The 22,858-nt window shown below is 38.3% G+C and overlaps 1 protein-coding gene and 1 long non-coding RNA gene across 7 annotated transcripts in view; one reads left to right on the forward strand and one right to left on the reverse strand.

Moving 5' to 3' along the window:
- The window catches only part of LOC307218328, a 64,011-nt gene extending 46,487 nt beyond the window's left edge, over positions 1-17,524 (forward strand). For 4 of the 6 annotated variants that reach the window (XR_013839898.1, XR_013839900.1, XR_013839902.1 and 1 more), the window contains 3 exons: positions 1,468-1,499; positions 9,493-9,556; positions 13,679-17,524. This is a non-coding gene — a long non-coding RNA (uncharacterized lncRNA). Of the gene's footprint in view, positions 1-1,467; positions 1,500-3,308; positions 4,175-9,492; positions 9,557-9,885; positions 9,929-13,678 lie in introns of those variants that run through there. The other 2 variants (XR_013839899.1, XR_013839901.1) reach the window with 2 other exon arrangements.
- FAF1 (Fas associated factor 1) overlaps positions 1-22,858 on the reverse strand; it is a 169,545-nt gene that overhangs the window by 10,912 nt on the left and 135,775 nt on the right. Inside the window, exons 16-18 of the mRNA XM_079980352.1 lie at positions 10,303-10,383; positions 9,802-9,879; positions 6,234-6,449 (exon numbers count right to left, since the gene is read on the reverse strand). Of these exons, the coding sequence (XP_079836478.1) occupies positions 6,234-6,449; positions 9,802-9,879; positions 10,303-10,383 (375 nt within the window). The remainder of the gene's footprint in view (positions 1-6,233; positions 6,450-9,801; positions 9,880-10,302; positions 10,384-22,858) is intronic.

Here is a 22,858-nt window from a genome sequence, read left to right on the forward strand (position 1 = left end):
AACTGCTGTTGGAATTGACTAATTAAAGGGATTTTTAAAAGCATAATACTCTAAACAGAGCAAACTGGTTCTGAATTATTAAGCAACATTTTAGATGCATTTGAATAACCTTAAGTGACTTAACTGCCACCTGATCCTAAGCTACAGCTCAGATAAATAAATGTGAAATACTGTAGACGTCCTAGCTTACTAAGGCTTCCAGATACAGTAAATAAAGAGCTTAAGTCCCCAGTACACAGTCTGTAAAATACATACTCTCTGATAAATGGAGTTCACTGGTGTACTTTTAAAGAGGAAATGCAGGGCAGGGAAAAAAACAGGGTTTAATTTTTATTACAAAGGAAAATTGCAGGTGCAGACTGTTAAGACATGCCGGAGCTCTTGGGAGATGTGAAGGAGCCTTGTCTGTGTTTCAAATGCCATACAAAAACCCAGTGTCATAACCTCTCTTGAGTGGTCAACTCCACCTCTCTTGAGTTGTCACCCTGGCAATAAAAGGATATCATTTCTCACAGGCAAAAGAAACAGTCAAACATTATCTTTATTAGAGCCAACTAAAAGGTCACAAACAGTGATCAAGCTTTCAAGTTTTCGATGGCTTGCTCACTTCTCTAAGATCTTTTAGGTGGTCCTCATAAAGATACTACTGCACTGTTTCTTTTGGATTATTTTTTTTTAAAGGGGGAACATGACTTTCTACAATTTCCTTCCGCTTTGGAGATTTCCAGCATCATATATGTCTAATTACATGGAATTGCTGTTCTTCCACTCACTGAAGATCTTTTGACTGACTGATTGATGTTTTTGTAAATGGAAGAGGAGGGAAGGCAATTTTGGTTGGCCTGCCATTCACCCTGCAGCCTCCCACGTCACCTTTCACCTTGTCATAGAGGGCTCAGTCCCTGACTTTCCCTCTGCTAAGTGAGGAAGGTCTGCAGGGTGCTTCTACTCTTCACAAAAGCAGGAACTTTGAAACAGATTGTGCAAGACTTTATACTCAAGGTGGTATACATGGTTCTCACCTTCCTAAATTAATCCTCACAACCACCCTGTTGGGTAGGTTAGGCTGAGAGGCAGTGACTGGTCCAAGGTCACCCAGTAAGCTAAATGGCAAAGTGGGGATTGGAACACTGATCTCCTGGGTCCTAGTTCAACACCCTAACCATTACACCACACTGGCACTACTCAACACAGAGAGGGCTGAGGACTGAGGGAGAGCAAAAGGTGCAAGCACACTGTAAGAAGCCTTGCATGCATGCTCCTACCCCCATCCCCATTTTGAGCATACTCATATATAGGTGAATGTTGAAACATGCGTCTAGGTGCACTTCTAAGTACGTCTGAGCATTTGAACACATACTTTAAATAAGCGTATAGAGCTGTTAAATGCCATCTGAAATGAGGACCAGGCAACGTTAAGACTTCTGTGGAAACAAGCACTGAACTCTCCTCTCTTTTCTCTTTCAGATGCTGGCACCAACTTTGAACCATAACAAATGGTAATGGCAAAGGATGTACAGTGGTACCTCGGGGTACATATGCTTCAGGTTATATACGCTTCAGGTTACAGACTCCACTAACCCAGAAATAGTACCTCGGGTTAAGTACTTTGCTTCAGGATAAAAACAGAAATTGTGCTCCGGCAGCATGGTGGCAGCAGAAGGCCCCATTAGCTAAAGTGGTGCTTCAGGTTAAGAACAGTTTCAGGTTAAGAACAGACCTCCGGAACGAATTAAGTACTTAACCCGAGGTACCACTGTACAAGTATTCCACAGCATTCTAATGCTCTTTAACCTTGTTATACAGTTGCAAACAACTCCAAGTTGTTAATGATTTCAAAATGGAGTTGTAAGCATTTATTGTATATTTTTATTGAGTCAGAGAGTAAGGAGAAGTTGGCTTAACCCTCTACACCAATGCAGGTAATACCTATCATAGTGTCTTTCCCATTTTAGGTGCTTCAGGATGTCACTGATATTTTAAAAGCTACAAGTTATCTCTAGAATAAGTTAATCTTTGTATTTACTGTAGAAGTTTGTATTTACAGTAGGGTTATGATACTGACTTTGTCAGCCAAGGATATATGTTCAAGTGACTGGAATGTACAAGAAGGAATTAATGAATTCATATTTACTGGAGACGTGAACCTATTTCAATATTTATTGGGATACCTAGACTGGTGGCCTTACTCATATTTTGCTACTGACAAACCATTTTGTCAAAGCAGTGTGCTGTATTCTAAGCCACTTCAAAGTTTCCATAATTTGAGATGTCTAGAAGAGCAATGTTACATCTCATTTTGGGTGTGCTGAATTTGTACAATTCTTAGCAACAGATTTCAAATTACATTGATTCAGGGCAACTAGACCAATGCTGCACTAATCCTGTCTACTGCTGAGGCAACTGGACTAATGTCTATTTTGTTGCATTAGTCAACAATCAAACTATCGCAGCATGTTAAGGCAGGTGACTGTTTAATCCAACCAAGTAAAAAGCAGGGGCAGGCTTCTTCATACTTGCCCCCTCTATTTTAAGTGATGGCAAAGGGAGTGCTACCATGGCATTCTGTGATGTCATTCTATAGCCAAATCTCATTGGCTAAATAGTATGGTAATGCCATCACTCTGGGAACATATTCTCTGAATGGCTGGGTGTTTGTATGTGTATGTGAATGTGAATGAGTGACAGAGTGAGTGAGTGAGTGACAAGAGATTCTGTGAATATTCTTCCTGCTCAAAGCTTCTCTTTTGCATAGAAAATATCAAAGCCATCCAAATTACTGAACACTTCTGTTACCTTAAGCTACTACTATCCTATTTGCCCGGTTGCTGCAGATCCATCTGCTTATGCCCCAGTAACTGCAGCATATTGCACTGACGGTGTAAGTTAAATCAACTCACACACTATCGGGGGCAAAGCTAAAGTGGCTGCCTAAGGACATTATCTTCTGTATTTTTTCAGGGTAGATCATGAGCAGATACTACTTGCAACAAGTCCCCTTTAACCTTTCACAATCAGTTAAATAAATACTCGATCATGACATTACACAGTCAGAATTAAACTAAGAGTACAAATGGGACTTAAGAATGTTGCAGGTTATAACTTTGAATAAAAAGTTATACCATTTGATGGCATTCTTCCTTCCACAGCGTCACAGAGATCTAACTCAATGGAATACTATTAAAATTTAAATTTAAAAAAGCAAAGGCTAGTGGTAACACTATTCTTAAAGCATAAGAAAACTGTTAAAGAAGATCTTTAGGTATTTAGAGAAACATCACGCTTTAGCTATAAAATCTTTGCTTCAGCTTTTTTCAAGGAAGGAAGAAGATCTGTAACATGGCTGCCATCTCTGAATGGTTTTTTCCACTTTGGTTCCACTGAAAATGAGATTACATGCTTGGATGGGGATAAACCTAATTAGCGGATAATGGGATTCCTTCACAGACATTTTATACTATCTACAAGAGTTGACTCATCTGCATTATTACACGTTTCTTTGCTGTTTTGAGGGGGGAAATCCTGTAAAACAAATGCAACGAGCACAAATCCTTCGTTTTGTAGGAATTGTCTGTCATTTTGAACTGCAAATTCCCAAAACATAATAAACAGGACAGAGAAATTAAAACAGAGTTGTATCATTATTTTTGTACTTCAGTATTATTAAGAATTAACACCTTCTGGAGCACTTTTCAATGTACAAAGAACTTTACAATTCTTATTCTTATCCTGTCAGGGGATTTCGGTCTAAATATAGTGATACTGTTAGAAGTGCAAAGTTAAGAAGAGGCTTGAGCAGACTATGCTAGAAAGACCCTTGAATAAACTGAATGGGGATGGACTCAAATTAAAAAAAACAACTCAATAGAAGTTAAGCTCAAGTTCACTTTTTCAGACTTCATAGACCCAGCGGTTTGCTTGAGTACTAAAAAGCACTGGCTTTGTACATATGGTTAATAACTGTAGCTATATGTTTGTTTAAAATATATTGCCTTTGATCTTGAGAGAAGAGGGGAGGAGCACTCCCTCCCATGCTGTTCGGGGAGGGTCTTGCACTGTTGTGCTCTGCCTTGAGCCATAGCTGTCAACTTTTCCCCCTTTTTAAGGGAAATCCTATTCGGAATAAGGGAAATTCCTTTTTTTAAAAAGGGAAACTTTGACAGCTATGCCTGAAGTCTGAAATGATGAAGGGTGACAGAAATTAGAAACCCTGTCGCCTGCTCTAGACCGTCAGGATAAAGCAAATAAACAAACAAACAAACAAATATACAACAACACTGATTAGAAATTAGTTGCTCAAGGCTGTTCTGCAGCAAGCAGGTGTTTCATAACATTTAAGAAATGGTTAACATTTACAATTCCTTAATCATACAGCATCTTATGTGATTAGTCCTGGAGTGTACTCAGCTCCATATAAAAGCCTATTATAGTCAAATGGCCTAGTATTTTGCAGGAAGAGCTCAGAGTGTAAAGGATGAGACCGTTAACTTTATAATTAAAAGGAACTACCTGATGCCACATTACAACTGCTGATCACTATCATTCAGACTGTGAAAAAAGAGTATTCAATACTTAATTAGGCAGCTGTTCCACAGGATTACAAATTCTCATATTTAAAAAAAAACAGCACAGAAGCACCTTAAGTAGTAATAGGAGAACCTTGAGGAACATGCTGTGGAAGGACTTCGAAGGAGAAGAGTTTAAAGCTCTTGCTAGAGCATTGATAAACAGCAGTGTGAAAAGCTAGGGAAACTTTGGAAAGTCTCTTAGCTGGAATGGGGGTTAAATGATGGGAACAAAGAGGATTCCAAACCAAACCATTACAAATTCTAATGCCTGCAATAATTTCTGCTCATTTAGAAAATTTGTATCTTGTTGTATTATTCTGAAAAGTTTGTTCTGACTTCAGAATGGGTTTGAGGTTTCCCCACAAATTTAACAATTTCTGTCTCATGATGTATTATTAGGCAAATTATTCAGATTGCATAAGTTTGTAGAATTTTTAAAAAAGGCCCAATGCCACAATAGCTGCCAGCGTCCCACATCCTTAGAAGCATTTAGAAACAGAGTTTCCCAGAAAGTTGTGCCCCCGAATGTTATTCAGCCGCAATGAGAAACAAAATGGAAAAAATGCATGTTACTTAGTACAAAATTATAAATCCCCCACAAAGGTTGATTACAGATGCTACAAGTATATGCTAATCCAAAAGTAACGAATGGTTTTTCAGAGTATCTCACTGTAAAAATGGCAGCATAATTCATATTCTTAACGAGAAAACGGTGAGGACAAAATAGTATAGGAATAAGAAAGCAGCCAAAGCCTTTTATCCTGATAGCAAATTCACAAATACTACAGAGTAGTAGGCATAACTAGCAAGAACTTGCGCATTGCTAGTTGCAAATAGTGGGCTTACTTAACAATGGCCAGCTTGAAGTTGGCTTGTTTAGCAACTGACCAATATTCATTTTAAACCAGGATCCCTGGCTGTCACACAACACCAGACTGAGATTAACTGAAATGAGAAGACGTATTCCTATGGACGCATAGAACAAGAAGGGGGTGCGGAAAAGCATGAAAGCTACGGTTTAGTGTTATGTGTGAAGCAGCCCAGTGACTTCAGGCAGGCTTATTGCATTTAGGCCATGAACTCATTAGAGAAGAATGCTTATTGCTGCTTCTACAAAAGCAAATATGAAAGCAAGGTAATTCAGTTTGGGCCAAGCTACGTGAAAAAAACAACACAATATGGGACTCTGTTAAAGATGTCACACTCTAACCAACAGAGCTATGTTTTCACACAACAACAAATGTTATCCGCTCTCGAGCCAAGTCAAAATGGTCACAAATGACATGGAGTTAAACTGACTTCAGTTTGAAGGAGAATATGGACATTTTAACTATGTGTACACACAAAATACTCAAGAGTAATCAAAGCATAAGATAATGTTAGAAGTGGAGGCAGTCAGTCTTAGTTTGAGATCCATTTTCAAATACACATTTCTATTTTATTACTCATATGCTAGGGGAGCATTCACATGAGCAGGGGTGGCGGCTTTTCAGTACTAGAACAAACATAATTTACCCATGCTGTACTATTACGTGCAAATCATTTTGCTGCAGACGGATTAGAACGCACAACAGTTGTATGTGCTTGAGGTATGCGGAACAACCCATACATTGTAACTTGATAAATAAGCAGAATAGGAATGCCAAAGGAAGTTCCTTTACTTACGTCTCTCCTGGGAAAAGTCCCTAGTAGCTTGAATTCTTCCCAAGGATATCCCTTGGAAGCCACAAAATCAAAGACGACCTGCAGCTTGCTATTGGCAAGGAAACGTCGTTCAAAGAATTCTCCACTAGGTGTTCGGATACGCAGCTTACTCACTGATTCCGGGCTCTCATCTTTTGGCTCTGGAGGCAAAGCCTGCTCTAGAGATAGCCTAATAGCCTGAAGAAAGAAGAAGGACACATAGGTTTTTAGCAACTTTCCCTTTTCTTTCTGTAGCTTAGTTACTGAGACTGCCACTGCATTGTATCTGATTAATTTTAACTCAATGTCCCATCAATGGCTGCTATGGTTGGAAAAGAGAGAGGAAGGAACTCCAAAGTGCTTGAAGATGAATCTATTTCAGGCCTAACACATTTTGGAATAAGACTTTGGGGGGGCAAGCTTTGAATAGTAATTTTAATTAAATGCATAAACCAGTGTAGCTTCTTCCTGTTGCAAATTGTCCCAGATGCATTGTCCCAGAAATCAATCTCTTTCAAGCACCTGATTTTGTGGTTGTTTTTCTGCTATGGTCAAAAAGGCCTTCTCTCCAAGATGTTTGACTACGTTCTATTACATTCTGTGAAGCAACTTGTCTTAGGAAATAGGCAACCTCTTACTACATGTTGCAACATTTTCCCAACATCTAGGCTATATATACCGGAAGGAGCGTCTCCACTCCCATCGCTCAGCGAGGTCCTCTTCCGAGGGTCTTCTGCTGGTTCCCTCACTGTGAGAAGCGAAGTTACAGGGAACCAGGCAGAGGGCCTTTTCGGTGGTGGCGCCCTCCCTGTGGAACACCCTCTCTTCAGTTGTCAAGGAGATAAAGAATTACACAACTTTTAGAAGACATCTGAAGGCAGCCCCGTATCGGGCGGTTTTTAACGCTTGATGTTTTTATTATGTTTTTAGATATGCTGTAAGCTGTCCAGAGTGGCTGGGGAAACACAACCAGATGGGTGGGGTATAAATAATAAAATAATTATTATTATCACATCTCTCCTGCACATGTTTGTGGTCAAAATAATGGGATGCACAACTCCTGTGTCCTTTGAGATACTGGACTCACCTCTATTCTGACAATGAGCTGAACCATGTTGATCCTAGGAACCATATACTAATCCTGGGAAGCAGACAGTCTCTCCTTAGTTTTATCACTGAGATTCCATCCTGAGTGAACAAGGCAGCACAGACCCTACAACTCAAGAGAAGTAGCTGCCTATCAACTTCTCCTGACTTAGAAGGATGATAAAGGATTTATAGTTCAGACTGTAACTTTGGGCTACTGCACCTGGCTCTTAACTCCTAGCTCTTGGTACCTGGCTCTTACTCTGCCAAGAGTCAAGTGCTGTCCTGTCCTTATTATGGTATGGCAGTGCTGGAGGTCCTGTTTCCTTTGGCCTGTCCTCCATAAACTTGGCTAGCAGGAGGAAAATGCTTTTCTCTTATTTATTTCTAATTTTAAGCATGCAAAAGCCCCATTTTTGGAAAGCAAATTCTTCTCCAAGTATTCAGGTTGACATCTTGTGTCAGAAGAACTTCGTTTCCACAATGCAGTTCTGTGATGTATATTTCAATATCACATCCATCTTTATTCATTTCTTAATAACAGCTCAGAAAACAACTAATTAAAATAAATCCTCCTCTTATAACACATTATTAAACCTATAGTTTACTGCATAGTGGTGATAGGTAATTTAATTGTTGGGCAGAAAGGGCTTAGGGAATTTTGATTGAGTGAATAATTGTCAAGTGCCAAATTGCTTTTTAAAGCATAAAATCAAAACCATTAAATATTTAGACTAATTAATTAATTAATTAATTAAAATCCTGTAACCGTCTCATAGGCAAAATGCTTGACCAGATAACACAATAAATACACAAGACCAGATAATGAAAAAAAACACCTGAACTCTTTACAAAGAAACCTGCAATAAAATTATCTGAACAATAATTTGAGTAATCCTATATATACACTTATTCTGGGAGCAAGACCCATTGAACTCAGTGGGGCTAATTTCTGAGCAGACATGTACAAGATAACACCGTTAACTAATATGAAGCTGCTTTTCAGGTATACACTAACAGTGCAATCATATACATGTTTATTCAAAAGTTAGCCTCAGTGAGTTCAGTGGGACTTGCTATTTATATAACTTCATTGAAATGAAGCTACTTCGAAGATATGCACTACATTAAACAAAACTTTTATAAATAAATTTGATTTAAAATAATATTGCTGCCTGCTAGATCTTTTAAATGTATGAACTGAGTAATGAAATTCCAATGATTTTAGTCAGCCTTCGGAATGCTCAAGCTTCTTTAGATTCTGCCCAGTGGGTTCAGGACTGGGGTGGACAGAAAGTTGAAAAGCTATATGAGCGACTGAGATATCAATCATAACGAGAATCAAGGAGCAACAGGACAAAGCATGAATCCAAGCACTTATGCTTGTGCAAGGCAGCCCTCTCAAATTTTGCCCAATTCCAGCGTCCGACTGCAACCCCCTTGTACCCTCTTCCATTCATTTCATAGGGTCACTGAACTATCAGGAGCATTATTTGGGGTGCGTAGGAGGCTTTAGTGGGGAGGAAGGGCCCAAAACACCCTTCTTCAATTTTGCTTGTGTTTCTGTGGAACCAATCCTTAAAATGTATTTTGGTCTAGTGGTCTTTTTTTTAAAAAAGGGTATTTTTTTATTATCTTTGTCCATGTTTTCTACTCAAGCACCTGCTTTTTATCCTTGTGTGTTGACATTTTCCATTGCTGTACAACAGATGCAACATTATTTACTAAACCCAAGCCATTATATCAGAGGAAAACAAACAACAGTAGCTCATTAGAGTTGTTTTCATTGTGCAAACAATACTCCACCCCCCCTCAAAGTAACCAGTCTCCAGTACTAAAGCATAAAAATAGCTATTTACAATGGATATTCTACACCAGCGGAACTAACTTAAAGGACAATGATGCTTAGAGTAAAGTTAACAACTCATGGATCTGCATTTTATTGATTAAAAATATATATTCAGAACGTGAATAGGGTGGATGATTTTCAAATAGACAGGCTAAGCCAAACGTCTGTCAGGTAAGCAAACACTATTGCACAACAAGAGATTGTAGGTAATCCATGCACTTGGACATGGGGAGTGTTAGTAAACAGCATGGCGAACAATGCTTTTGTATTGCTATACAAATATATCTTATTTTCTTTTCATTATAGCAATCTGCATTAAATCGAGGAGGCCAGTTGCAGGTTGAAATGAGGACTGGTTCTGCAGCTCTCAGTAAGAAAACAGTTTATAAAAGGCCATTGTATCCAAAAGAAAGGTTATGTAGCACAATAACAGTGCACCTATATGGGCAGTATTTATTTTAGAGAGGGACAGAAGCCATTTTGTACAAGCAGAGTTTTTTAAATAGAATATACACTGATGGATTTATATTTATATTTTGACACTGCCATTGTGATTATGTGTGCAAATTAACATAGGGGTGCCACTAACTATATGTTCAAAGTAAAATGTCTCACTTCACGTTCTTCTTCCTGTTCTTTCTTAATCTGTTCCAAACGAAACTGCTCTGCAATTTCTCTCTCTTGTGCTTCTCTCTGCAGAGATGAAATAAACAAGTCACTTCAGATATCATTTATCATTAAGGTACACTATCATATTCCAATGGCCCTCATTTTCCTACAAATTATGCCATGCAAAATATTGGTTGTCCAAACTGTGAATGTTCCACAGTTTTCATGGTTTCTCTCAGAGGGAGGCTGTTTTTGGATTACTAGAAAAAGGAGAAATGCATCACAAGAAGGAAGGGCAAAAGAAGACTCTAATTTGCATAAAATCTGCATATATTGATGAGCGTGTGTATAGATACAAATTTAGAAATAACACCACCCATGGCCGCCACACTTTCTCAACTAGAGAGTAAGCTTAATATCATAATGTAATTCCTGGTCTCAAAAGAGTTCATAAAAATATCTTAATTCATCACTAAATCACATTCTCTAGTATAGAACTGTACATACCTTTGCTCTATCGGCTTCAAGAGAGATTCTGTAAGCTTCATCTTGTTCTCTTTTCACATTCTCTCGGGCCTCACGTTCATCCTGGTATGGGAAAAGAAGGCCAAGAATCAGATTAGGACCCCAAAATTATGTATAATATTTATTCATTCATTCATATCCCATATTTTCTCCATGGAACTCAATGTGGCATACTTAGTTCTCCTCCCCACACCCCTGCAATGTAGGTTAGGCAAAGAGACAGTGACTGGTCTCCCGGATCTTAGTACAACACTCTAACCACTAGACCACATGGGCTCCTCTATTAGGTGGCAATAATGTTTGGATTAATATCCCAAGTGATTGCTTCTTCCACTGCAGAATGAAGAACTAGAAGAAAGCATCTAGCTTAACAATAAAAACAAAACAAATAAAAAGCCTAATAAACCAAGAAACCATAATCTGTCATTATTATTTTTAAGCTAGGTCACTATGCCATTCAGGTTAGTCACATTATATGGAGTCTGATCCTATGCATGTTTATGCAGAAGTGTGTTCTACTAAATTCAATGGATCTTACTCCCAAAGTAAGTATGCATTGGACAGTAGCCTATTAGAAAATCTGTATATTCAACTTGGGCTCATTTTGTAGGGATCTGAAAAACTATTCAAATTGCAACAGTCTCTTACCAATTTAAATCACCTCTAAAGCAACTGAAGACATTAGTAGTAGAAACAGAAACAGAACTCTGGGGTAACAAAACCAATTGATTTATTTCCATGATGTGGCTACTCTAAATTCCAAATATGGACAAAATGACAAATAAAGGAATGGGAGGCAAGTTCAGTTTCTAAGGCCAGAAAATAGGCTCTAGCTGATCTAAGCAAGTGTTATCATGCTGCTTGATTCCATCAGATTTGCTCATGGTAAAAATCTCACTGATTCACATATTTGGGGTTAGAAAAGGAACTTTCTTCTCAATCAAAGTGCTTTTGTTGTTGCCTTCCCTAGTACCAACTCTCTTGCTTCAATCACCTGGAGTACATCTGCTCTCTGCCAAGTTTGCACTGCACCACTTGAGTGAAAGGAGCTAGGAAGTGAATGGCCCTGTCTTTGAGCATGAGACATGAGCATGATGACACATGATCCAAATAGCCTAACCACTGATGACCAGTCTTTGTTGCTGCTTTGTATTTGTCATACACCCCAGCGTTTAAACAGGATTTATTTAGGCAGGAATAAAGGTACTAAATTATTTCACACTAAGGACTACTCCTGCCTTGATAAGTCTCTAAATCACCACTTAAAATCAGTGGGTTATTAAAAATTATTTTTTGGCAAATATATATTTGTGACATAAATAAAGCCAGCAATGCTTCACTTTTGTAACAATATAATTATACAGCTGATGACGATGATTTCACAGCTTTAAATAAATTGTATTTGAAATCCAGCTGAATAATTTGAAGATTTAGGCTGCCCTTCATTCTTATAGATAAAAGGGCTGTAGACAATAGGCATAAATAAAATTAAACATTGCTATATCAATACAGTATCATACATAAAATAAGGCAACCATTTTCATAAAAGAATTAGAGACAATGAAACTCACTCAGAGCAGACTAAATGGTTTTCAAGACTAGCTTCCAAATTCCTTGGCAAACAATTATATTTTGACATGGCACACAGACTATTATTATAAAGTCAGCACAAGTTAATGTCCTTTGGAGAAGTATTTCAAAGGTGGGAGACCACCACAGAGAAGGCTCTCCTCCAAGGTTCTTAAGGCACAGAGTATGTGGGTCCCAAGGCATATATTGCTTTAACAGTAAGCACTAGCACCAAAAAGTGGGCTTCAGGTGAAATGGCAGTCAACATAATCAATGTAATGTAATTCCATCTGGCTGCACCACCTAGCAGCTTCGTTCTGTACCCATTGAAGCTTCTGAGTAGCTTTCAAGGATAGCACCATGCACAAGCTGAAGTGGCTAAGCATCATCCCTCACCACTGTCTATACGGACTGAGGCTGAAGGGAGCTGGGGTCCCAACAACATCTGGAAGGCCACAGGTTAGCCACCACTGCATTAGAGTAAACCAAATCAAAAGTTACCAGAGCATGGTTCCTTGTGGCAAGGCTATTCCTCTTCTCAGCTGGCAAACCAGTATGACACTGTATTTTTACAGACAGGGAGTTTCAGGCATTTCCCTTAGGTTTAGTTCTTCTTCTTCTTCTTGGCATTATTTAAACGGGATATGCAAGGGATGTCAGGAATGTAACAACACATTATGCATGACTGCCTCTCTGGGACAAAGGTGTGAAATGGCACAGCTAAACCTCCATTTCAAAGGGAACAGTTTCCTAAGCAGATGTACCTTCTAAATCAAGTTCATGATTAGACAATGGAAAATTGTTTATCTAAGTAAGAGATTTAACTATCTAAAATATTTGCATAGTTTTTTTTTTTTTAAATACTATGTTTTAATTAAGATTAATGTTGCATTGCAAAGTAAGCAATCCGCAGTACAGGACTTCATCAGTGTGAGATTACAGAGAATATTATGATACCCTTTCATACTTGCAAAAATAAATATTTGCATACCGCCAGCAACAGCCCTGCTCCCAAGGTTTCTTGGCCCCTTGGAGCATCAGCAAAGGACATGTCTCTCTTGCAGTGCTTCCCCCTGCAATTATGTTGTGCCTTTGCAATGCCAGAGTAGACCCACCTTTACTGAGAAAACTATGCATCTGCCCTCCTCCCCTTCTTCCTCATCTGTGAGAGTTCCTCTTACAACCTGCAAAGTTAGATCTTCATTTTATTTATTTATGGGACTTAAAACCCAGCTTTTGACAGCTTCAATGAAGCATCATTCATATGATGCACAGCAGCAGCCTCTCTTCACAACAAGGTGTATGAGCTAATTTCTTTACTCTTGCTACCTACTTCATCAGATGTGCAACAGCACTGAGTGAGTGCTTACCAACATGAGCACAAACCAACCTTTGTAACAGAGAAAAAGTTCTTACTGCCATTTAAAAGCCAGCTGATTATGCCATGTTTTGGATTTCATCTACTCCTTCAGGAGCAGGGCCTTTTCTACTACAGCATGGTGCTTTGGAACTCACTTCCAAAGGAAGTTCATACAACCTCTTCCCTGCTAGCCTTTAGAAAGATAAGCATTTTTAAAAAAATTAATTGGACCTTACTTCCTATTGTTTTATTGCTTGCCCTTGTTGGTTCAGTGCTTTATTTTAATTTTGTAAACTTGTCTAATGTACCTATGAAAGTAGAGCATCAATAAAAAACATTTTCTCATTTTGGAAAAGCATTTAAAACTTAACATATAAAGTGGCAAGCTGCCTTATACAAGACCATTCTAACTCATTTGTGTCTATTCAGGCAGGAATCAGTTCCACAAAGTCATTTTAACCAAAAATGTCAAGGACTAAACTTGGGACTCTACACATACAGGAAATGTCATTGAGCGATGGTCCTACTCAAAGATGATCAAGGGTCTGGAAATCAAGCCTTAGGAGGAAGGGCTGAAGGAGCTTGGTATGTTTAGCCTGGAAAAGAGGAGACTGAGATAGCCATCTTCAAATATATCAAGGGCTGTCACATTGAAGATGTTTTCTCTTCCATGAAAGCTTGTTTTCTCTTGCCCCAGAGAGTAGGACTCAATCCAGCAGATTCAAGTTACAAGAAAGGAGATTCCAACTAAACATCAAGAAGAACTTTCTGAGGGGAGGAGCTGTTTGACAATGGAAAAAAACTGCCTAGAGTGGCAGTTCTTGGTGGTGGACTCTCCTTCCTTGCAGGTTTTAAAGCATAGGTTGGATGGTCATCTGTTATGAATGCTTTAGTTGAGATTCCTGCATTGCAGGGTTTGGACTTGATGACCCTTGGGGTCCCTTCGAACTCTACAATTCTATGATTCTACTCTTTAAATTGAGGCTATTCTTATTCATAAACCTGTATTCATAAACTAAGTGTTTGTGTAAATATAAGCTATCCTCCTCAGTTTTAATACCAGTCATATGTTTTCTTCTTCGACACTGATAGCAAAGCAAAAACATCTACAGTCAAATTTCAGAATGCAGATAAAAATTAAAAGTTGCCTTTAAAATGTAAGTTTCATTAAATGTTCTACTCCAAGTAATTACATGGAGCTTTTTCAAGACATGCTTGCTAAGGGCTTTACAGGTCACTGGAAAGCAAATGACATTCACTCCCTTGACAGCCAACCAGCAATATTGCTCACTTACGGTTGTTGAGAAAATGTGAATGCCAGAAGTTGAATCTTGCCCAGATTCAAAAAGCATAATGGGCAAACAAGCTCATAAGAGTTGCCTTCCTCTATAACTTAGATAATTATTATTCATTAAGTACAGGTGAACATAATTGTACCTCAATGCCTGGCTAGTTGGGAGAAACAAAATTTGTCTGGAACAGTAACTAGATGATAGAAGGAAGCCAATTTACCTCACCCTTCCTACTATATAACAGTGACACACAGCAGCTTACACAGTCAGTGTGTGGGGTGGAGAATGACAAACCTAACAAACAATTTTAATGAAATCTATGAGTAAAACTCCAAGATACTATAATATAACTCAAGCAATGTGTTAGTTCTACTGGGCTTTACTCAAGACAGCAGTCCATATCCCAGACATTATTATAAGTAAAAACGTGAACCGTTTATCAGCAGGAGGTGGTGGTAGGCAAAAAGCTCTTAAATTGCTTTCTAGTGCTCCTTGTAAGCTTTAGCTTTTTAAGTAAACTGCTTTGAGAACACTTGTGTGGAAAAGTGGCACATAATGTTGGGTTGGGTTGGTTAGCATCCTAATAAGACATCCATGAATCATACAGCTCCTTCAGTCAATGGACAGGACCATGATCTAATGGAGTACCAGCAGAAGGTAGGATGAAGTTTTCCTTTCCTCTGAATCCTCTCTCAAATTGCTCCTGTGAGCCTCCCAACCTTCTGCAACAGATTTTCAGCAGACATAACTGACTAGTTGGGAAAGAGGAAACAGTGGAAGTTACCCTCCCACCTTGGGGTGGTGGGAGCATCCTGTAAGCATACTCTCCCCAGAGTTACTTCCAGCAACAGAAGCCTGGTACAAGATTGTAGTGCAATTCTATTCAAGTCTAGTCTAAAGTAAGTCTCACTGTTTTCTGTGGGACTTACTCTGGGGTAAATATGTTTCAAATTGAGGCCTCAGTCAGTATGTTAATTAATTAATATATTGACTAATTAATTAATATATTGCCAATAACGTAGTCGTAGGGCATCTGCTAGACCTGCATGCATGCAAAAATTGTAACATATACCATGCATCTTTTCCAAACCTTATGTTTTGCTCAGCCCCATAGTTTAGCTAGCAATAACCATGTATTCTTTACAGCTCACCCCCAATATCTGGAATGAGGGGGACAATGATTCTGCACCAGATAATGTGCATCTCACAGACATCTGAGCACCGATTTCTGACCTTTCAAACACTTTCACTCATTCTGTGACTCTTTTTGCAATGAATTTTAAGGACAAGGAGCAAGAGGTTGAGAGGAGAGGCTTATGGATGGGAGAAGAAGAATGTTACCCATAAAGAGAAAATGACATCAATAGGTCCCCTTATTTAAAAGGCCTGAGGATCACAGTTCGGTATCAACACACCTATTAAGATACACCTTTGGAATATATAGATCTATCTAGTGCATAAGCCTCAAATGTGACCCAAAGCAAGCTGTCTTTGAAACACAACAGTAATGAATCCATAAAGCAAAATGAAAAACAGAGCTTTTAATCTGTGAGAACAGCTTATGCCATGATTATTCTGCATTCCACTGCTTAGCCATTGGATATACCATTATGAATATTGAAATTTCTCTTTGCTTAGCTGTTATTCAGAAATGCTGTATGGGTAGGACCCCCCTGCCCCCACCTCAAGATGTTGGACAATTGATCTTGTGTCAGTATGACAATATAGCAACATTTAATTGGCAGCTTTGATGGAATCAGTATGAAATCTTTTTAGAAATAAATTAAAGTGACAGCAAGATTACTCCATGGAAAGAAACAGTCTGCCGCTAAGCTGCAGTTAACTTCCCCCTTTTTAATTTTATAAACCTTCATATTTTATTTTAAAATATTTTTTTTTGATCAGTCTGTGTTGAGGCCAGGCTGAAATTCCCCCCTCTCAAATCACTATCATCTCTCCACTCCCAACAAGTTCCCTGCACAGATAAGCATCATCCCCATGAAGCATTCTGACCCAGTGGGAATGCCTAGGATGGCTGCTGCTTGAAGCAGTGTCAAATATTTTCCCCCATTAAAAAAAACACCAGCAACTATTGACAACTTCATCTTAGGACGCACTCTTGATTGAAAATCTGCTTTAACTTATTTTAATACAGTAACTGTAAATTGTTGTGACCCAACCTGGGAGCTCATGGTGAAGAGTCAGTAAGAATTCTAATAAAATCTTAATTATATAATCAGCATCATCTTCAAACATAAGGCTACTCCCACCTGAAAGTTCTGAAGTTTTACTCTCCCAAAAGTCATTCAATCTTTGGGTGGGGCATTTTCTCCTCATCTTCACTAAAATGCTGAAAAAATCAGACTTGAGTAAAGTTCCATCAAGTACTTGATTATTATCCAGCAAGGATAGTCACAACTATGTTCTATTGAACTGAATGGTCAGATTTAAATTGCTTCTCAACTTGGGAAATATCTTTCTTGTGAAAAGGAAACAAAATCTAAGTTTTAGAAACTCAAATTCTACACTATGTTTCTAGCTTGTCTTTCTGCATCCTCAAGGAGGAGTTTGAGTCTCAATTAATATCTGACCCAATTAAATGCTGAGTTATCTCAGAGCAACACACAGCCCATTATACCCTGAAATTCAACAATCTATGTGTTCACATAAGGCACTAGAAACCAAAGAACCCACCCTACATATTCTGTTTACAAAGGATGAGAATCTATTTCAAACATTTTATTGAGCCACACCTGAAGTTAAAACTATTACTGCCTGCAGCTAATCATGGGAATGTGAAAGAAAAAACACCCAGCTTGTCTAAACAAAACAACATAATAGAAAACATTAACCTGATCCTCCAAAGATGACAGACTTGTACATTTTATAGCTTAACACAGGAAAATCTATGGATATATATACAGTGTGTGGGTTGTTGTTTTTTAAATGATATAAAAGCTGCCCAAATAAAGCCTAACTTTTACTGCTGTTCTCACATAAAATTATTTAATACATAATTTCTGCTGAAAAACAAAAGATTATCTGCTATCAGCACTATTTTTCTAGAAAAAGAAGTGCTGGGACTCACCATGAACACCTCCCTCATTCTCTTATAATGGCAATGGTTCTCACCTGAGAGGTGCTGGAACTGAGTTCCGGCGAGTTCCAGCTTAAAAAAAAAAAGCCCTGCTTGCTATTACATTTTGGAAATACTTCTTAAAAACCCATCACAATTTGCTTTGTCCCCAAATGGCTGAACTGCTTCAATAAGCTAATTTGAGGTACTTTTTGTGGGGTTTGCCTTTTGTTTTGTTTTGTTTTGTTACTGGTCTTGATTCTATGCCTTAACATCAGGATGGCATGCAAAAATCTGTGAAACAACACTTTTTGTGACTTGGACATAAAGTGACACTATAAACTTTCAACTTCTTAATTTTTGTATCCCAGGCCACTGTTAAATGCTCGCTCTCTGTTCCTGTGCCTTTAACAATAAAGCTACTCAATTTAAGTTCACAGGAAAGGAAGATGGGTTGATGGCTGATCACACAATCTGAAAGCTTAGCTGACAGTCCACCTATTTCCAGATAAATAAACATAAAAACATTAAAAAGTTTTTCCTCTCCATGAACCTGAATAGTTCTCCATGTCTTTATCAGTGTTACTCTTATTTCTACAGGTGGTTTTTTTAAGTAAAAGAAACACACACTGTGTTTTTCAGGAAGAAGATTGAAAAACCAGCTGATGGGAAGTCAAAGTGAATAGACATTTTCAAGTGGGATTTGCAAATAAAGGAAGTTTTTTCAAGCAATTGTAGAACAATATATATCTACCATGAATCTTATCCTAAAGCAACGAGGGTTAAATGTTGCATAACAAGAAAAATAAACATTATGTTAGGCCTACTGTTACTTAACTTAAAAATGTGGACAAGTCAGACCAGCTGTGTAACAGTCAATGCTTTTACAGTAATAAATTTTGACAGCAGAAATAAAAAGAATGCATTATCGAGGTATCATCAAATGGGTTCTGTCAGTACATAGGAACTCCACCCTGTATAAGCTTGTCAAAAAGTGTTACTGTAATCCATTGAGAAGTCTCCTCCTCAGGCAAGAGAGGAAAAAATGCATAAGGAGGAGGCTCAAAACAGGTGTGTTGAATTGTAATACCATTATTTAATCACAAATCTCTTCTCATTAGTTTCATATGTGACAAATTCAGGCTCTATTCTTGCCTATCATGCAATGCTAGAATCATCACTCAACAGTCAAGTTAAAAGCCAAATGTAAACAATGAAACTGTGGACATGTCTTTTTAACACTGTACACTCCTCAAACACAAAAGGCTTAATAAATTACTGCCATTTCTCTTGGAGCTCCCAGCTAGGTCTCCAGTAACAATATGAGACTGAAGGAAATTATATTTCTCAATTAAAATTGGACTTCCTCTGGATAGAAACAGCCACTTTTTCTGGCTCACTTTTTTCCAAAGCTGCTACTGCTCAGGATAACATTGCCAATTCATTATGGTAATATACTACAATTTAGTCCACAGGCATTTAGGGTGTAATCCTAAAGCCAGTAGGAGACCAGCTGTGGACCTCTGGATTCAGAGTCCCATTCCATCAGAGAAGGAAAGCCCACTGGTATGATGGCACTCATGCTGCTAGAAGATCACTGGTACCCTCACAGAAAGGTCTGTCATTGCAGATGTCCCACTGGTTGTGTTTTGCTGGTGGAGGTAGTGAAACGAGGGCAGCTAAGGATCTGCAAGACCTCAAGATCTCTTGAATTCCCAACGTGCCCATAAGAAGCCCTCAACTACACCGTTCCGAGAGCCGGCATGGCTAATTGCTTCTCACTGAACACAATGGCAAGGGAGTAAATGAAGGAAAGCAGCCCACCAAAAAAGGTAGAATCCCCACCCCTACTTCCCACTCAGGCTGGAGTGAGCTGACAGGGCATTGGAAGTGGTGCTAGCTCTGTTACCCTACTCAGAAATTATGGGAAGCCACTCTTGTGGGATTGAAAAATACCCACCACTCCCTAAAGTACTTAAGTTACCTGAATTTTAGGCCTCTATCTACATGTTTGCTAAAACTGTGCAATGTCTCAGTTTTGTCTTACTTTTCTTCTTCTTCAGTTAGCCTCAGTGATACTAGAAGAGTTCTATCCTCTATCTACAATTAACTGAAAAACCCAGCTCCACATTATGACACCTAGCAAAGGATACTGTGTTAAATGCTATGCAAAAGTGTGTCACATTGTTATACATGATTTAAAGACTTCTAAGCATATAAATATATGAAAAGGGTAACATTCCAAATTTTCATACTGGTTCATTGTCGATTCCCCCCACCCTAGCTGGAATATATATTCTTTGAACTTACAGAACCATTCTTTTGTGCCTCCATGTACAAAAAATATATACATGTTGACTTAGAAAAAAATAACAGCCAAAAACCTTGGAAGAACTTTCTGTTTATCTTTTTGTGGTTTATGATGGCTTACAATTGTTACTAGGAAAACAGTAACAGAAACCGGAATCTGTATCCTGCTTGCTATTGTCACATTTTGAAAGAATGTTCATGTAAATGCATTAAGATCTTCACTAGAAAAAGGAGTTGCTGTTTAAACAGAAGTTGTCAGGAACAAGGCTTATAAAAAAGAGTTACATGTTAGCTAGCAAACCACGAAAAAACAATATTTTTTTTCACATGCCAACGCCTCTTGCTAAGTACATAATATATGGATTACTTCACTACCTGTTTAGCACATTATTTTATCTAGTGAATTGCATTTCTCTTAAAGACACAGGAATAAAGCTGGTTTTATTCCTCAAATGTTCTTACAGGTTTGAAATGAATTGCAGACACTATGTTTATGTTAAGTTGTTAACTATTTTGCCTTTCCAAAGAAAACCCTTCCACTTCTGTTTTTTTGTACTTCCAGGATATGTGAAAATGGAGAAAGGTGTATGCATGCTCTCCCCTGGAAAAAAAACCCACAAGAGAGATGCAGAAACACAATACTGGAAGCATGAATTACTGGCACAATTATTTTTTGCTACTTCTCTGAAAGTGAGAAGCCATCTTATGCTTCCTGGTGTTTGAAACCAACATGTGAGTCAATAAACCAACACAGCCTATATCGGCCATGTTTGGTGGTTGACCAAAGACTCAATAAACTGCCTGTTTATATTGCCTGCCTGGGACTGTAAGACCATTGTGCCGGTGCTGCTGCTGACAAGCAGCTGGAAACCACAGCTGAAGACTGCATTTGGCTTGACATGTGCACAACGCTATCTTGCTAGCTGAAAGGAAAGGGAACAAGGCTATAACGATATCTCAGCCAATCCAAGTTGAGCTTCCCAATCAGCAGCACACGGCACACTGTAGTCTCCCCGCCCCTGCCCCAATCAGTAAATAACTGGCATTCCTATTGTACAGACAGTGGCAGTGCTAGTGCTACTCTACCTGTTCTCACTAACTGCAGGTCAGGGAAGGAGACTGATTACTCTCAGAAATACTCCAGAGAGAGGCTATAGCACCAGAGTCCCACTGTCTACAACATGGGTTTGCGAGCACCATGCTTAACATAGAAAATAGACCTAATTGAGAGAAAATCAGAGCCTATTAGAAAATAAAACCAGTTTTTGAAATGGTACCCCTAGGCATCCCTAACAACCAGAAGGTAACAAAGAATGGGGCAATGGAGTAGGCCATACATATCTTCACAAGCCATCCATTAGGCAGGTACAATTAGTTCCCAGCAACTTAAAAACATGGCAACTATGATTTTAAAATCTGCACAACAATATAGAGTGGAATCTAGATGTTGGCCTTGTGATCATAGAAAAGCTTTTGATTCACGGGGCACCTCTGCTAAGTGATGGTGAGAGAGACAATTATTGCAAATTCTGCCTTCCTCCGAAAGCTCCCTGGGCTACCTTTCACTTTGGGCTGGAAGGTCTCTAAACTCTGAAGCCAATTTACAGGGGGCACTGTAGGGCTGCAGCTCCTCCTCCTTTCTTCCATTAATGGAGGCATCTGTTGGCTCAGAAGCCCTTCTGGGAGTGCAAGGGTACCTCGGCCCTCTTTTGCATACTAAAAAGCCCAATCATTTGAGACCTGAATCGTTTCCATGAAAGTTTTTTTAAAAAATAATATATCATCTCATGGTTACCTTCTGCTATAATGCAATGAAAATTCAACGATATTATGCAATAAATTTCATAAATTTATGCAATCCTCATAACTAAAAATTCTATCAAGAATAGAAAGGAATTAGAGTAGAGAGAGGAAATGGATATGGTAGATAGAAATGCAGATGACATACATTCATATTATTACATAAAATAATCATTAAATCTTGTACTAATGAGAAACAAGACTTAAATGGCTGAAAAATGTATTTAGTGCATTATTGTCAATCAATGTCTCTACAACCAGGATAACAATAATCTTGAATGGCAACACACCTATTATTACAAATTCCTAACTAAGTACTTCATTACTCGCAAATGTCACTCCCAATTTACAGAGTAACAGATAAATGTCTCATTACTGTATACCTGTCTTGTGTCTACTTTTTTTTTTTTTGTAAAACTGAAACACTGTGACAGTTCTGGAAAACTTTATACTTGCTCATTTAGTTTGAATGAAAGAGACCTGTACAGTAATATATATTTTTATTATTATATACTGAAAGATACCTTTGCTAGAGTACTAAGTATGATTGTTTTCCTATATTTTTAATCATGGGGGTAAGGAATGAAAGAAGTGGTAAGTTTTTAGTAGAGTGAAGCCAAATTCCTAGTAAGAAAGAAATGATGAGAATAATCTCCCCATATAATAAGCTGCTTTGAACATGTGAAAGGTCGATTAAAAACATGAGATGGACTTCTGTTACAACCAAAATATTTTGTTCTATAACATTTCCATTATTTCTATTACATTACTGTGATGTTGTATGTTTCAGGCTACCAACTTTATTATTTACAATTTCCATCATATTTTTTAGCTAACCAGTGACACACTTTCTTTTAAAATCAACATTACGAAAACCAGTATGAACAGTAAATAACAGTTTTTAAATTTGCCGTTCAATACTTGTGGCTTTCCAGGTGCAATAATTTCCCCCCCACATTCAGATGATTTCCTCAAGAGATAATTTCCCCCAGTACTCAAAGACAATATTTAGCCATTAAATTGCTTTTGCAAATGCTATGAAATTTCTAGGAGTCACAGGTGCCTATTGGACTATGATACTAGGATCCTTTCCTCTCTCCAATCCATTACATTTTTATTTTGTGTTATATC

Source organism: Podarcis cretensis (assembly GCF_951804945.1).
Source record: "Podarcis cretensis genome assembly, chromosome: 6".
Taxonomy (NCBI): Eukaryota; Metazoa; Chordata; class Lepidosauria; order Squamata; family Lacertidae; genus Podarcis; species Podarcis cretensis.